Source organism: Chenopodium album, chromosome 10, assembly GCF_948465745.1.
Source record: "Chenopodium album chromosome 10, dcCheAlbu1.1, whole genome shotgun sequence".
Lineage (NCBI taxonomy): Eukaryota > Viridiplantae > Streptophyta > Magnoliopsida > Caryophyllales > Amaranthaceae > Chenopodium > Chenopodium album.
In genome coordinates, this window is record NC_137843.1 from 54,515,027 (window position 1) to 54,532,528 (window position 17,502).

The window sequence follows — 17,502 nt, forward strand, 5'->3', positions numbered from 1 at the left end:
TCAACTTTTCATAATTTTTTATTATCGGTGATTAAGGATATAAATGGTTGAAGTTATGCATCAGCAAACATGACTAAAGAAACGTGTCAACTAAAAAGAAACAGAGGAAGTATCATATTATGTGCAACTGGCCAACTGTGCACCAATTACCCAACACTCAGTCATTATAAGTTTATAATTTAATAAATTTTTTCTTTTTATAAATATAAACATCAATATATAATGCACGATAAATCTTATATTCAATCAAAAAGTAATATTCATTTATTACATTAGTTTAGTTGTTTAATTGAGTAGTAGACTAGTAGATAGATACAAGCATAGTTGCATAACTGATAACTGCAATACTTCATAATTCATTAATTCATAATAGACTAATAGTGATGAGACATCCTATGAAGTAATTTAGACCGGAGAGTCGGAGACTGAGCTATTAAGTAGCCCGAAAAAGCTTTAATCTAATCTTATCAAGTTTGAATTTGAGATCAAATTACCTTGAACAGGAAAAACCTTGTTATGAGTTTCGTTTGAAAACAATTGATTGGAATCGGATATGTTTACAATAATGTTGTTAATCAACTTTATAATTAAATTTTGTGTCGTTTTCCACCCTTATGTTTAAGTACTTGATCACATATATTATTATACATTAAAGCATGTAATTTTAAGAACTAATTACAACTGAGTTTAAGTTGACTTGAATTCCTAATTAACAATAAATTTTTTATCAAACGAAGCATGTTATAACCTATTTTTGATTGAATCGGTCACAAAAATAAAATTGAGTATATGTTGGCTGGTTTGACCTCCTAATTTGCAATTTAGCAGTAAATTTAATTTCAAACGAAGCATGTCATAACATATATCTGATCGAATCGGTTAAGAAAAGTTCACAACGCGAGTAAGTGTACTTGGTGTCCATCCACGCTACTACTCTTTAAGTCTTTATTAGAAAAAATATAGTCTTGTCACTCTTGTGTCATTGTGTGTACTTGTTGAAATCGCCACCACAATAAATATTTTAAGAATATTCAATTGGTAAAATTTTATAATGTAAATTACTGATAATTATAATAGGAAGTCCATTATTGATCAATTTCCTGCACTGGCATGCCTGCATACATGTATCAATGTATGTCCAGTTAAAATTAATGGAGCACTTAAAAAACATAGATTATATTATAGATTATTATAAGAATAATACAAAGAAATTATTACAACAGTGACAATGATAATAAGAGTATTAAAACTAAGGTCAATAAGAGAGTGAGGTATAACTCAATTAGTTAGAGCATCCCTCTTAGTTTCAGGAGATCCTGAAATTGATTCTCAATCTAAACACCAAAAAAAAAAAAACGTCAATAAAAGTCTAACAATTACTATATTGGTATATTCCATGAAAAAAGTAGCCTTACTAAATAGTAAATAATAAATATAGTGAGTTTCTCGTCAAAAAATAAATAAATATATATACAGAGTTGAATTTAACCCAATGCATCGACCCGAATATGACTCGACCCGAAGTTGACCCGAATTTTGGACCCGAAAATTGACCCGACCCGAACTGACCCGACCCGAAAATTGACCCGACCCGAACTCACCCGACCCAAACTCGACCCGACCCGATCTCGACCCGAAGTGTTGACCCGATACCCGACCCGACCCGATTATCAGTCGACCCGAAATCAACCCGAAACCCGAAATGACCCGACCCGACCCGAACTTGACCCGATAACTTTTTGACCCGAAATTGACCCGACCTGAAATGACCCGACCCATACCCGACCCGAATGACCCATTTGCCAGGTCTATTCTATACTATGGTGGGTTGGGAGAAAAATTATTTAAGAATGATTGCTAGATTTGAGGTGTATGCTAGCATCGTACTGAAATTTTTGTTAGCCATTGCTTTGCATTATCATGTTGTAATTTATAAGAATAATCTTTGTTAGTTATACCTTTGCAAAAAAATTATTCAAGGTCAAAGAATAATACTTTGCTTAACCACATTGTAATTTGTCATCTACTAATTAGCAAGAATGATTCCATTTTCTTTATATATTACAAAAAGCTACCCAAATTAAAGTTCACTAACGTTGCAATTTGTTATCTACTCATTACATTAGCAAATCATCTCTACAAGTAATTCTCCCCTTTCTTCAGTGGAGTATAATCTCACTTGTCCTCTTCCCCTGCCAAGTTTGTTGTCCCCTATATGTACTCTTATATTATTATGTTTCTAAATATCTAAAATCGAGATATTATAATTAAAACCATATGAGTACTCTTATGTTTAACATGAAGCTGAAGATTTGCAATTTGATAAATGTGATGCAGATCCTTATTATATACCTGAAGTTGAAGGGGATGAGGAAATTAGAGGCAACTCGGTAACTACTCTTAAAGAACATTATGGATCGATGGATGATTTTAGTATGGAATCTATTCGCTACAATATTGCAACTTCTCTAGTGAGTCGTGGATTGTAACATTATTGGATCTTTTATTAGGAATAATAATATTAGACATTCTATTTCAATAATGAGTTATTATGAGCATATGAAACTTTTAGATATGAATTTTTTTTTTTATATTTTGACAATATAATCTAAGTATTTAGACTTATGAATTGTTACAAATTTTAAATTAAATTTTTATCTTACAAAATATTATAAACAATTTGCTAAAAAAAGCAGCTAGTATGAACAACAATGTATAAAAAATTAATACTAATTCATTCTCACAAAAAAAAAAAAAAAAAAAAAAAAAAAAAAAAAAAAAACTAATATAGGCCAAACAGGGTAAAATAGTTTCTCAATCTAAGAATCACTTCTGATTTTTGATGGGCCAAACAATTCTGTTTCTTGCAAGTGTTTCTTTAGAAATAGTTTCTGGAAAACTACTTCTAGGAAACAGAAGCTGTTTTCCAAAAGCTTGGCCAAACAAACCCTAAAACTTGTCCAAATTTATCACTTTAGCCCTAAGACTTAAATATATGACATATATTTTTTTTAATCTCTTTATATGTAGAAAAGTGTAAGAAAAAAAAAAGGATAATACAAATAAATTTGAGGTGGGTCCCAATCTCAAGTTTTAAGTTGAGTCTTGAAATTCCAAGACTCAACTTGAGACTTACTTGATATTTAAGAAGAAAAATGAGGAAGGTCTTAAACATAAGTCTTAAGACTCAAAATGATGATGTCACCCAAGTCTTAAACTTGCTCTTAGGGCTTGTTCTAATTGACTGAACTGAGTTGAACTGAACTGAACTGAACTGAATATTTTATGAGAAAAGGAAATTAAGGTAAGAATTGAACTAAACTTATTGAGCTGAATTGAACTAAAAATAAGCTGAAGAGAACAGGCCCTTAGGGTTTGTTCTGATTTACTAAACTGAGCTGAACTGAATTGTTTATGAGAGAAGGAAATTAGGAACTGAACTGAAGGTGAAGAGAACAGGTCCTTAATAAAGTTGATCCGACTTAAACGACCTTGATCCGAACTTAAACCACACCAAAATTGAATGACCCATTATTGACAACAACAAAACAAGCTCGATCAAATTCAAATGTACTTCTTAGTTGAAATAGTACGAGTAATTAACTTTTCAATTGACCTGCACAAACTCGACTAGACCCATATATGGATTATCTCCTCATTTGAATCTACGAGTAACTTTTACGATAAAACACTTAAACCCAACTCATACTTGACCTAAATTCTCTTAACCTATATTTGAATTCAATTGTCACTCTAGTAACTCTACTTTTGGGTATAGAACGAAAATTCTAAATTATGAGCCTACTAAAAGCAAATACCATCATAATTTACCAATACAAAGAGAGTAATTTGTTAATACTCCCTCCGTTTTTAAATACTTACTCCATTTCTCCATGCGCGGAGTTTTAGGAGAAATTGGAGAAAGTAATTAAATATGGAGGTAGTGGGGTAGGAGGAAGAATAAAAAATTGTAAAAAGTAAAAATAGTTGAGAGAATTAGAGGAGAGAATATGAAATTAATAAAATAAGATTTGTGTTGGGTCTATTAGATAAGAGAAATGAATTAAATAGGAAAAATTGTCACCATTAATCCCAACTTTGCCTCGTCCGCCAATATTAATCCTAACTTTCGTTTATTTACTATCACTCCCAACTTTGTACCCCATTAATTTCTATCACACCCAAATGACTTGGAACCGGTTGAAGAGGTAAATTTTGCTAACTTGTAATTAGTTGCACACGTGTCACATCATGATAGGTTAAAATTTAAAAAAAAAAAACCACAGCCACTTCCACTACCACCACCACCACCTCCCCTTCCCTCAGCCCCAGCCACCTCCTCCTTTAGTGTCACTCGCAAAATCACCAAGGGGGTGGTCGAAATTAGCCGAAGAAGGCAGCAAGGTGTACGGATTTGACGGGGAAAGGATGAGAGGGTTGAAACGGAGGAGGAAGGGGGCGAATCGGAGGTGGAAAGTGGTGGAATCGGAGGGGGACGGGGGCGGAAACGACGACCCGCCTTCTCCGGCCAGTTCCAACCACCCCCTGCTGGAAACAGAACGCAGGGGCCGCCTTACGGCCCAAACGATAGGGGTTGCCTCCTACCTGAAACAGTACACCTGTTGGTTCTAGCAGCGACTGCCTCCTGTCGGTTCTGGCAGCGGCTGCTAGACCTGGCAATTCTGACCCAGACCCGATGACCCGACCCATGACTCGAAATTGACCTAAAATCCGAATCAACTCGACCTGACCCATACTTGACCCGAAGTAGAATTGACCCGACCTTAACCCGAAACCCAAAACGACCCGACCCGAGATGACCCGACCCGAAGTTGACCCGAGACCCGAAATGACCCGACTCGAAGTGACCCGAGACCTGATACCCAAAGTGACCCGACCTTTAACTTGTATTAGTTGACCCAAATAGATTCGAAACCCAAAGTAACCCAAACCAAAATTATCAAGTGACTTAATTTTTTTTATTAATTTGTAATATGTAACAGTGTAAGTAATTTACATATTTTGAGCATTATTTTTTCTCGATTTCTTCGGCCTTTTATCTCTATAAGTTATTAAAAAATCGTAAAAAGATTGAAATTTAACGACTATTCTATGGAGTTTGTTCATAAGATTAAAAAAAATAACTAAAGCTCGAAATAAAAGTCACAATTCTCACAAGTCTAGAAAAAAATAGTACAATAATAATGCGTACATTACATAATGTTCAATACCAAATGAAATTACAAAATAATCTAAAGTCAAACAATTATTGTATTCCATGAAAAAAGTAGCCTTAATAAAAAAGTGAGTTTCTCATCAAATATATATATATATATATATATATATATATATAGAGAGAGAGAGAGAGAGAGAGAGAGAGAGAGAGAGAGAGTTGAATTTAACCCAATGCATCGACCCGAATATGACCCGACCCGAAGTTGACCAGAAAATTGGACCCGAAGATTGACCCGACCCAAAATGTTGACTCGAAACCCGACCCGACTCGATTATCAGTTGACCCGAAATTAACCCGAAACTCGAAATGACCCGACCCGACCCGAACTTAACTTGATAACTTTTTTACCCGAACTTGACCCGACCCATACCCGACCCGAATGACCCATTTGCCAGGTCTAGCGGTTGCCTCCTACCGGAAATGTGAAGGCCTGCCTCGTGCCGGAAACGGCAAGGGCTACTGTCTGCCGGAGCCCAGAGGTGGCAGAGCTGCCACTTTGCGTAAGGGTTAGGATTTTTTTTTTAAAATTTTTTTTGGACCTACCACGTGTTGACACGTGTATGGTAACTTGCAATATCAGGTTAGATTACCGGTTGGGTGTGATAGAAATTAATGGGTACAAAGTTGGGAGTGATAGGGAATAATCTAAGTTGGGATTGACATTGGCGGATGAGGCAAAGTTGGGATTAATGGTGACAAATTTTCCAATTAAATATTGTAAAACATTTTCAAATAAGGAAATTGATCAAGTATTTAAAAACGGCCGAAAAAAAAAGTGGAGCAAGTATTTAAAAATGGAGGGAGTAATTGACTAAAATAGAATTTCAATATAAAAATTTGATCAAACTCAATAGTATATCAATAACAATCATCTCTATCTTTGTTCATTTTATAAACTATGTAATAACAATCATCTCTATCTTTGTTCATTTTATAAACTATGTAATATAATTATAAATTATGTATAATATGTATGATCACCTCACTAATAAAAAGGTGATGCAATGTCACATGATTATTGTTACATTGCTCTTGAAAATAAGAGTTGAACTAGTTTACAAGAATGAAGGAGCTAAAAGATACAAATGTAACTAAATAAAAATCGATGATTAATCAAGAATTAATATACAAAGAATATGTATTTAAAAATTTACACACATAACAATTAGTGAGCTTTATAAAAAGCTAAAAGTCCAACAAGAGGTGCATTAATGTAAGTAGCTGGTTCAGAATGAGGGAAATCAGCTCGAGAATCTGCATATTTGTCATTGATATCGGGTCCTCCAACAACAGCACCTACCAAAACATTCGGGTTAGGGTTACTACTAAAGAAGTAGGAAGTTCCGCCTTGACATTCAAGTTTCTTAGGGTGCGCATCAGTGGAAGGCAAAGATGAGCCTCGATGATGTATCCTTTGAGGATATTTTTTGCCGTATCCTACCATGTATGACATACTCAACGGGTTGTCTCCAAGTATATAGTCCACCTGCATCCATCACATTTTTTTTTTCAATTAGATATACACGACATTCATCTAGTCACTTCAAAATAACACAATTTTACGTGTTATATGATGATATGTATGATGACGGTGTACATGTGTGTGTCACTGTGTCAACAATATACATTACAGAGTACCATGTAGGAGTACAAACCTGACGTTTAGCAACTTGGGCGAGTCTAGGGGGCTTGACGACTACATTTCCACATTGGATGATCTTTTTTAAACTACTAGCATATCGACCATAAACCAAAAGTAAAAATGATATAGCTGTAGTATGTTGCATGTTACTTCCACCTGCTTTGAACAAGAGTCCACCTAAACAATTACAGTACAAGTTTTAAGTTAAATTAATCATTGTGACATTCTATTTATATTAAAACCGAAGTGAACATTTGTACTTTACCTGGACTATATGAGACTGATTTGGTGGTTGGAGATTCAGGCAACACAGAGCATACAAAGTTTTCAGCATTGGTAATGAATGGATTAGGCTGAAGATGCTTCGCAAATCCCAACTACAAATCATTGTAATTAAACACAAAGGTTAATTGAGTGGCATGTATAGAAATATTGTACGTAATTTGATATGTGTGCATTGCACGCGTGGGTGTGTGTATATATATATATAGAATGACTAAACACAATAAACAGACGATTAGGATAAGAGTATGTACATATATACCTTGGAAACGAGTACGTAAATGCCAGCATGCTTAGTATCCCATCCAAATTCAGCAAAGTTACCACCATTTAGTTTGTGGATGTTATTTAGCACATAATTTGAGTAATAAGGTAACTTTGTTGCTCTGTATAGCCAAGTTGCTGCCCATATCAATTCATCCTGCCATAAATTATAATTATTATTATCTTCATAAATATTATAAACCGCTTTAATTTGATTTAAAATCTTATTTTAATTTTATAATTAGTGAAAAGTTATCTTAAAATTACCTGATATCCACTGTAACTGCAGTAAAATAAACAGACCCAATGTCCAAGAGTGTCGTTGTATGAACCTTGGTATGTATTTGCAAATTCAAAAACCTAATCCATACAAAAACGTACGTTAATTCACTATCGACAATATAAGATTTTTTTTTCTTTGTTTTGCAATACTGACATCATTTTGACTTTTACACTTCCAACAAAATAATTTGTTAAATCGCATTAAAAGTCAAAATGACTGGAATATAGTAAACAGAGGAATCATGTTTCTTTAGAGCGAGTATTGGCTAGCTAAAGATGCACGTAAATATACCGTTTTAGCCCGGCTAAGAAGACGTGCAGCATAAGTCCGGTTAGAAGACCTTAGCACAATGGAAGAAGCAGCCAACGCCGCAGCCATCTCAGCCGAAACTTCAGACCCTGGATACTTCTTGCTAACAGCAAAGGGATTTCGAGGGGTGTCCATGTCCTCCGGCCTCTCCCAACAGTTGTGATCGGCGAAACCTTCTCCGACTTGAGCAAACACAACCCCTGGCATACGAGTGCATTTAAGAAAGTAGTCGGTCGCCCATTGGATCGCCTCGAGGGCGTGTGGGAGCTCGGTGCCCATGAAGGGCTTAAAATCGGCCACACTCCAAGCTAGCATGGTTGTGGTGAATGCCATAGGGAAGTTGAACTTGATGTTATCACCAGCATCATAGTAGCCTCCTACTAAATCAATGTGTTTTATGCCAATTTGGGATTCTCCAATCTATAATTTGTTACAATATTATGTAAGCAAGTTGAGAAAATGAATAAAATTAAATTAAGTAAGAAAGATGTGACCAACCTATATTATCCTAGGAGGTTTGTCATGATATTGCAATTTTCTTAGCTTGTCGACCTTGTAGAATAATTACAAGTCCATTTTATAAAATTTTAGTATAACAAACTCATTCAAATGAATTTTAATAATATACATGCTTTGTGATAAGTTATAATAATATACTACTTGTATTATGACCATAAATATTTAATAACACTTTCGATTACCCCTTTTATAAGGTCATCAACTCTTGCTTTATCTCCAATGCATTAACATATTATATTATGACTAGCTACTATATTGGTTTCAAAGGACCTTTAATTAGGAATTTAGTTCATTTTCAGTGTATTATATAGAAACTTTGCGAAGTAGAGAACACAAAAATAAATGATCAAATTAAAGGAACTCACGCTCTTTTGGAAGCCATCGCGAAGACCAGAATCCTTGCGCCAAGTCATTCGTTGAGAGGGTGGCAACTTCCCCGACCTTTGGCCTTCAAAGAACAATATACTTTTTGACAATGCATCTCCATAATTATGACGTGTTGCACCAGTTGAGCTCCCCACCATCTCAACCAACAAAATTCCCATCAAAACTAACCCCACCCCAACCTTCCCGTCCATTTTCTTCATCATTCTTGTTCTAGTTGCTATCAATAATCTCTTTGAATAAGAATGATGTATCCCCTATAGTATATTACAATGCTTAATCATAACATCGAATTCATTGCATATATATAGTTATAAATTCGGCGTCTTAACAAACATTGTTTTCTTAGGAAGAGTAAAAGAGGGAGAGAGTGAGTGAAGGGAAAGGGATAGATATGAAAACAACAAGTTGAAAGGGTAGAAATTAAAAGAATTGGAGTTTGGCGTGGGAGGTGCGCTAAATGTGCGACTTGCAAAGGTTGTGTGATAAAGGAGGATATTGCGTTATTGCGTTGATTGGAAAATTATAGAAATTATGCACGTTTGATAACTTATAGGAGAATATTAATGCAAGAACAAAGTAGCTACTAGTTTGGTTTTTTTTTGTGAAGGTTTAATTTGTTTGCTGCCTAAAACCGTTATCATAAGCGCCCATATTACATTGCATGACTGCATTGCTTTAGGATCCATTACTTAGTATCTTAGATATACTCTCCTACACGTACAAATTGCAAGAACTACTAGTACATTTTTTAAGAGTTGTTTTTTTTTTTTTTTTTTTTTTTTTTTTTTAAATTAAAGGATTAATTATTAATTTGCTAATAGAACATTGTAGTATAAAGAGGTATCCAAACTTGAAATTAAAGAAATCTCATCTACAAAATATTGTTTGGGTCTTTTGATGAGTTAAAAATATTCTATACTATATAACTTCGGTTTGACTTTGATCATATTATACATGATTTATAATCGTCATATTATATAAAATGAGACTGGTAGATAAAAATTATATACTCCCTCATTTCCTGAAAGTTCGACTCACTTTGCATGTGGACAGTCTTTAATATTGAACTTTATTGTTGTTTGGTTATGTATAAATGAAAATTATTAAAAGTTTGATATTTGGAAAACTTACAATAAGGGAAATCTAACAAGATCTCACATCTAATTTATTTCTATTTTATAAATCATATAATATGGTCAAAGTTATTTTATTTTGACTACATGATTAGTAAATGAGTCAAACTTTCAAAAACGGATGTAATATAGTATATTTTTCATTTAATCTAAGTAATTATACTCTATACATGTTAATTTTACTAATTTAAAATTCGAATCCTATTGAAATAGTATTGGTTTCGCTTGTGTTTAAATGGTTGTAGAAGAAAAGTTAGCAAACATTCATGCACCAGATCAATCCATCAATTTGCTTTCCACTGGTCGTGGGTGGAAATATTGAGTTTGAAAAATTCAAGAGATTAAATGCTTAAAAATGGAACCTTAAATCAACCACCTTTACGTGCCTACCTACAAAAGAAAGTACCCTTTTATCATTAAGGCCTCTTTACCTACTAACCGGATCAATTGGGATGGAGTTCCGTACGATTTGCTGCCCTGCTTTTCTCCCTACTGCCATTTTTGTAGGCAATCTTAGATCAAACTTGTGTGCTACTCATAGTCTTATTAATTTATCGTTGACTTATTCATTATTCTTTATGTTGTTTGCCAGGTTAGCATCACTTTGGTGTGTACTTGTGTATTTGGTTAGCCATTTAGTCGTATCGGCTCTCTGTTTAGCAAGTCATTTTCATGTAGACTAATGTGTTGTGTCAACGTGTCTCATGTTGAAACAAACACGCCCTAAAAAAGACCAAGAAATAGTTATGTTATATCGGACTCCTGCCGATCTTTTAGCACACATGCATAGATTAGGCCACACTTCTTGTCATGTAGGCGGGCCCCCTCGCAATTTATATATATTTTTTTGTTGTATTGGAAAAATAAGCGATCAACTTATCATGCTTAAAGTAGGTTTGTATCAAAATTTGAAAATGAAGTCCTTATTTGACCTATAATCCACCGACATGTCTCTCATGTCACGTCAGGCTTTGACTGGCTCGTGCCAGGTTAGGTCACATTCAAGCCATGCCTAACTAGCCATCGTACCGGCTAAACTCATGTCCATCAGCCCGGCCCCGGCCTGGCCCGGCCCATGTCCATTCTTCACAGAATCCATTTCAAAATTTCCAATCAAGTTCGTTCAATTAACCCCTCCTAAAACCCTCATCCACCACCCCCATACTCCGGCGCCCAATTCTGTACTCAATCTCTCAAAAATGTTCATCTTAAGTGAAATTGAGCACAGATTAAGATTACCCCCAAAATTACTTGATCGTCCATTAGAAGAAGCTATCAAGGGTGAACTTGAATCTATCTTCTTGGACAAGGTTTTATCATCTTTCTTCTTTTTGTTTTCTGGGTTTAATTTACTCTGATTAATCAAATTCCCCCCCCCCCCCCCCTTTTTTTTTTTATTTATTCTGAATTTTAAATTGGTGGTTTAGGTGATTGCGAAAACAGGTTTGTGTGTATCAATTTACGATATCAAATCAATTGATGGCGGCTTTGTATTACCTGCTGATGGTGCTCCCACTTATACGGTATCTGATTTTTCTCCTTTAATTTTCTGTTAATTCCTGTAATTTTCCTTTTTTGGTTGAGTAATTTGCAAAAAAAGTTCTGGGTATTGGGATTAAATGACTTGAACTCCAATTAAGTTGAAGCTTTGATAATCATTTTAGCATAAATTTCCCAGAAATGTACCTTTTTCAATAATATTGTTATTTCTTGTTTAATTTTGAAATGGAAGGCATCAGCTTTTTTCTACATTATGTCAATTATCTGTTATTTTCCAAAATTATGATTTTTTGTTCTTGTTGTCATAGCAGAAATTGCTTATTGTGGGATAAACTGAGGCCCTATATGTCAAATGAGTATAGTGACTAGGAGTGTGCTTGTTGGGTGATGCAAAGTACCGCGATGATTCAATGTTATAGACTTATAATGAGTATGGATGGTTGTACTGAATGGTTTGAGGATAGTTCAAAAGTTTTTGGAGAATTGTAGGTTCATCCTTGACAGGTTTGCCAGAAGTGGTGATTTGTAAATTGTGCACAAGTTTTTATTGTGATGCATGAGAGATGGTGATGTGGCTTAGAGATTTTAGGAGATGTGGTGTGGACTGTGAAGTTTAATTATATGAAATTGATAGAGGGTGTGTCATCTGGAATTAGTCCCAATAGACAAGTGGAGGCAGAGCTTGTATATTTTCTTTAGGATTTTGGGTACTTAGATTGATTTATTTGTTTATTGAATTCTAAAAGAGGTAATGAGCTTTTATAATAGTAGCAATTATTAAGGATGCAAGATTAAAAATCATACCTTAGTATATTTTTATTGGGTGGATGGTGTGAAGTGCAATAGCATTTAAAACAAATACTGGGAGCTTTGAGTAGAAAAATAAACAGAGAGCGATTGTTGAATAATTGGAGATGCCAAAGGTCTTCCTCATCCTTGTGTAAAATAATTGAAGTGCAATAGCATTTAAAACTTATGCCTGTTTATTCTTTGTCGCTTCTCTAGGAATGTTCTATTTCTTTCTTGCAGTTTTGATTTTTAAATGCACTAGAAAGTTGTTAAGTTCCCTCTTATGAACAGCAGGGTGAATAGGTTGAACTTGCAAATTGAAAGGATATATGATGAAAAAATCATGGTCTTGTATAGGATAACTCAGGAGTGAATGTAATAGCACTGATATCTTTGTTTCTTCCTTGGATCATGCATATTCTGCTCTGCAGGTGGTTTTTCGTATGGTCATGTTCCGGCCATATGTTGGAGAAATTATTGCTGCAAAACTAAAGAATTCTAACAAAAAGGGATTACAATGTATGTCTTGTTTTCTATATATATCTTCATTACTAATATTTAGTTGTGAGTATGGCGTTTACATTCTTCATTTGATATTTATACGATCTTGCCTTAGCATATCCTTCTTTCTTTGTACTTGGAGAAATTATTGCTGCAAAACTAAAGAATTCTAACAAAAAGGGATTACAATGTATGGTCTTGTTTTCTATATATATCTTCATAACTAATATTTAGTTGTGAGTATGGCATTTACATTCTTCATTTGATATTTATACGATCTTGCCTTAGCATATCCTTCTTTCTTTGTACTTGTATGTTGCATCTCCTAATTTGAATGAAGATTAAGGGGACAGTCTCACTTGCATCCCACTTGATATTATTGATGAAGATGCTTCTTAGAATCTTGTCGCACCGATATTAATTGCTCTTAGGCTTGTTTTTATCAGTCTTGCTACTTATATTGATTGGGTTATAGGAACATATCAGCCCTGGATGAGGGGTGGGGGAGCTGCACCATTTGTTAGTGTTTGATCATTTTTAGTTTCTTGTTGCTTGGAGGACAAAAAACCCTATATTCATGATGTATATGTTTGAATAAAGGGTTTGAACTGAAAATAGATAAAAACTGTAGTTATATCTTTTTAATATAGGACCATGAGAAGCAGCTCTGGGACCTGTTTGTTCTTCAAAATGGTTCTTGACCTATCTAATTATGCCTTGTGGAGGGGATGCATGAGCTTTCATATTAATCCACATTTCTGTTTCTTTCTTTTCATGTTCTAATCTTCGTCTTATTGACCGCAATTTGGAGTTTGGGGTGTTGGTCTGGTTTTGAGCTAATAGCACTGGGACTACTAGCCCCTTAAAATCATGTCACCCAGAAAATATCATGGAGTTGGTGACAAAATTTGTCAACTAGATATTGTTCATTATATCTGGCACTTGACCCTCATCTGCTCTCTTCCATTTGACCTGACCTTTCATATGCAATTATGATGTACCATGATTCCGCTTTGGCCATAATTTTGCAATCAAAGCTTGCTTACAATTGGACGAATTGGTTATTAACTTGTTTCTTGTTACTGTTTGTTGATCTTAATGTTTTTACTGCTGCTCTCATACATTTTTAAGCTTATAATTGGATTTTATAGCTTTCAGCGTCATAATCGCTCATTTTTTTTCTTGGGTTTAATGTATTGTGGATTAATTTGATGATAAACAGTGTCTCTTGGGTTTTTTGACGACATATACATTCCTGCCTTTGCTCTGCCAGACCCGTCACATATCGAGCCCCATGATGATGATCCGTAAGATCAATTATTTACTACATTTTTCTCTTTTTGCACCTCTAGTTTAAAGATACTAAACTTAAGTCAATTATATACTACCTCCGATTTTTTTTAGTTGCAAGTTTGGAATATTTTATATCTCACAAATAATACCCCAGAGTTGCAACTAAAAAAAAATCAGAGGTAGTACATTTTTCCTTTAGTTGTAATTTTTTTTTCCTGGGGAACTGCAGCAAACAAGTGAAATGGGTGTGGACTTACAATGAGCTTGAATTATCCTATGATGACGAAAGTATGGTAAGGACCCTCATTGATTTTTATTTATTGTTGATACTATTATTATTTTTTTTAATATTGTCGCTACCATTATCATTTTTCATAGATTACTATGTTTCCTCATCTGCAGATACGATTTCAAGTTACTAGTGTTGACTACCCTCCAATCCCTTTAGAACAAGAAGAAGGCTCAAAGCCTTTTGCTCCAATGGTTGTCACTGTGAGTTTTCTCATCCGTCTTTTAATTGTTCACTTATTGTGAAGATGTTCCCAATAATAAGAGAAGAAAAGAGAAGGGGGAAAAAGAGATTATTATCATTGACACTTATAGTGCGTGCATATATCATTGGTATAGCTATACAATAGAAAGTGCACATAACAAGACCACTATCAGCAAAAATCAATAAAAGTCAGTGGTTCTAACCATAAAACTCGATTGATCTTTAATAAACAAAGCAGTTGTTCGGTTAGTATTCATTATTGATCAGAAAATTTCTGCTCTGTTCATTATAAATCACTTAAATAAACTAAGGTCTTTTATTTTTTAATAACTTGCTTTATATTGTCTGTTATACTAGTATATCTTCCCTTTTTTCTGGTTGGACAAACGGCTGTATAATACGAGCATTCCTTTGTCATAGGGATTACTTAACTCTGATGGTGGTTTAGGCCCCATTTCATGGTGGGTATAATTCCCAACTACTGGAACTGATCATCACAGCAAGAACTAAGCCTATGAACATAAATCTCTCTCGATTGTTGAAGTTGATTAATACAGAAATAACCAGGCCTGATCATCGAAGTCATTCTAACAATCAAGTTGCAACGAAGCTGCTGAACTTGGTTCCTCCTGGTGCAATGTCCAGCTTGGTTACTTACTAGCCTTCTTAGAAACATGATGAATATACTCCTTGTTACGTCTAGTGCAAATGTGCAATGCAAGAGAAATGAAAGACAACTTTGTATAATACTACGTATTTTTTCAGGGAAGCCCATATGTCCAAGGCCATGATTCTTGATCCAATTTTGCCCCAGCCACCAATCATGACTGTAACCTTTTTTTAATTTCATCTACCAATACAATATAGATATGGTGTGTAACTGTGTATAGTACTCCGAATTTCTTAAAAGTCTTGTGCTTTTGATTATTTATTAATTTTGTGAATTAAATGGTGTTATCATTTTCCAGTTTTGCCCTTACCCCCCTTTATCACTTGTCACACCCCTCCATTCTCTCATCAACCACCAGTTGGCACCCTTGGTGGCGGCCAGAATACAAAAGTTGTTGACCTTTGCCTATCTATCATGCAAACACTCTCAGAATCAATGCTCACATCAAAACCCAAAAATGCCCAGAAAAAGTTATCACATTTTATCCGAAGCAAAGGTTAATAATTGAATTTTCATATATGCTTGTAATTTATGACATGTATGTATAAAACCATGTATTGAGCTATTGAGATTTAAAAGAACGTGAATTGATCGTTTCGAGGGACGTATATTATAGAAATTAAAACGGTATGTGACATATGAAGTTGAGTACTTGATAACTAGGGGTGGTTTTCAGCTTTTGATACGTATGAATGAATATGAATTATCTATATTATTTCAATAACTTTGCTTAGAATTCATAAGAACAATTCAATAAAAAGAAATATTAGTGCTTGTATTTGACAATGGACATAGAATAGAGGTGGAGGTTGAGTAAAACCCGCTTGGTGAAATGAATGAGCATGGACATGGCACGTGATTCAAGCTGTCTGTCTTGGATTCCTTTCTCAAACATTAATTGCATTGTTACTCTTAAAATATGCTATGTTAATTTTGCTAAATTTTAGCTGAAACACCCCCATTTTTAAGAATTATTTGGACCTTCTTAATTTTAATTTTTAAAAAATTTATAGTGAATTAGACATGATTAATGAAGGGCAAGAATCTTTTTGGGTAATAGCAATGGCTCATAGGTTGAATTATGAATATCAATTGCATTTTATATAGTTGGTGACTTGGTGGTGAGATTGATTGATTATACAATGAGTAATATTATCCAAATCTTGAACATGATTTGTGGATCAAAGGCTGACTTATTGTATTAAAAACCAAATTCAAGCAGTAAATCTTGATTAACATTTACTTGTACTCCAGATAGCATGTTGACATCAAGCCTTTTGCTATAGCTATCTGCGATAAACAACCTAGAAATTTTTCTCAATCAAGTATTGACACTACTTCATCGGAAATTCTATATTCAAATATTAGATGATTATTCCATAATTTCGAGTCTTTATCTCGAAAGGAAATTAAATGAAAGAAGTACATTAGTTCGTATTGTAATTTTTTAAAATTAAAGGACGGTTAGACCCTAATATTTATAAAAATGAAATAGAAGAAACTTATCAGTTAATGAACTAAATGTAAAGCATTGGTCTTGCACTCTTGCACTCCTACAATTGCTATTAGCAAGCCTGGCCCCTTTGTAATATGAACAATTAAACATATAGTATTGAATTACTTTTGAAAAAAAGGGTGGGAAAAGCAATTCCTATTCACACAATACATCTGTATATCTAAGACAAACATTTCGTAGTCAATTGGTTTATTAAAATTTACTCCTAATTATATTGTTGTTGAAGATTAAGCTAATTAAGCAGGTGTATTGATTTTCGTGCTAAATCAAATAACAGCACATGGATGAGCCTCGTTTTAAGGCTCTAGTTTGAGACTTGTGTGTTGCAATGTCATTATGTCGATGTATCTAGCACTAATTCCTTACAATTCGTACGTACTTTTTTTTGCATCTTATCATTGGTGTCATTAGGTTGTACAATGCAATTGCGATGTGACTTAGCTTCTATATTATCCGATCATTTAACTAATTATCTTTAAAAAAAACTGTCGATAATGAACTAAGTAATCATATGCTAAGAAATCGATCATTATGTTATTTCTATTAAGGGCCTGTTCTGATTGACTGAATTGAGCTGAACAGAACTGAATATTTTATGAGAAAAGGAAATTAAGAACTGAACTGAACTTATTGGAGTTAAACTGAATTGAACTGAAATAATCTGAAGAGAACAGACCCTTAAATG

The 17,502-nt window shown here is 34.2% G+C and overlaps 2 protein-coding genes across 2 annotated transcripts; one reads left to right on the forward strand and one right to left on the reverse strand.

Annotated features, from left to right (window-relative positions):
- Positions 1 to 6,314: 6,314 nt before the first annotated feature.
- Positions 6,315 to 9,042, reverse strand: LOC145564136 (endoglucanase 8-like). The gene is made up of 7 exons (XM_081624474.1): positions 8,897 to 9,042; positions 7,999 to 8,429; positions 7,692 to 7,784; positions 7,423 to 7,581; positions 7,144 to 7,255; positions 6,892 to 7,055; positions 6,315 to 6,722 (listed from the first exon to the last, which is right to left on the reverse strand). The coding sequence occupies exons 1-7, from the start codon at positions 8,946 to 8,948 to the stop codon at positions 6,402 to 6,404; spliced, it is 1,332 nt and encodes a 443-aa protein (XP_081480600.1). The 5' UTR covers positions 8,949 to 9,042; the 3' UTR covers positions 6,315 to 6,401.
- Positions 9,043 to 11,205: 2,163 nt separating this feature from the next.
- Positions 11,206 to 15,568, forward strand: LOC145564138 (uncharacterized). The gene is made up of 7 exons (XM_081624475.1): positions 11,206 to 11,365; positions 11,483 to 11,578; positions 12,776 to 12,863; positions 14,068 to 14,152; positions 14,368 to 14,431; positions 14,541 to 14,630; positions 15,052 to 15,568. Exons 1-7 carry the CDS (start codon positions 11,255 to 11,257, stop codon positions 15,100 to 15,102), a joined length of 585 nt encoding a protein of 194 aa, XP_081480601.1. The 5' UTR covers positions 11,206 to 11,254; the 3' UTR covers positions 15,103 to 15,568.
- Positions 15,569 to 17,502: the final 1,934 nt, after the last annotated feature.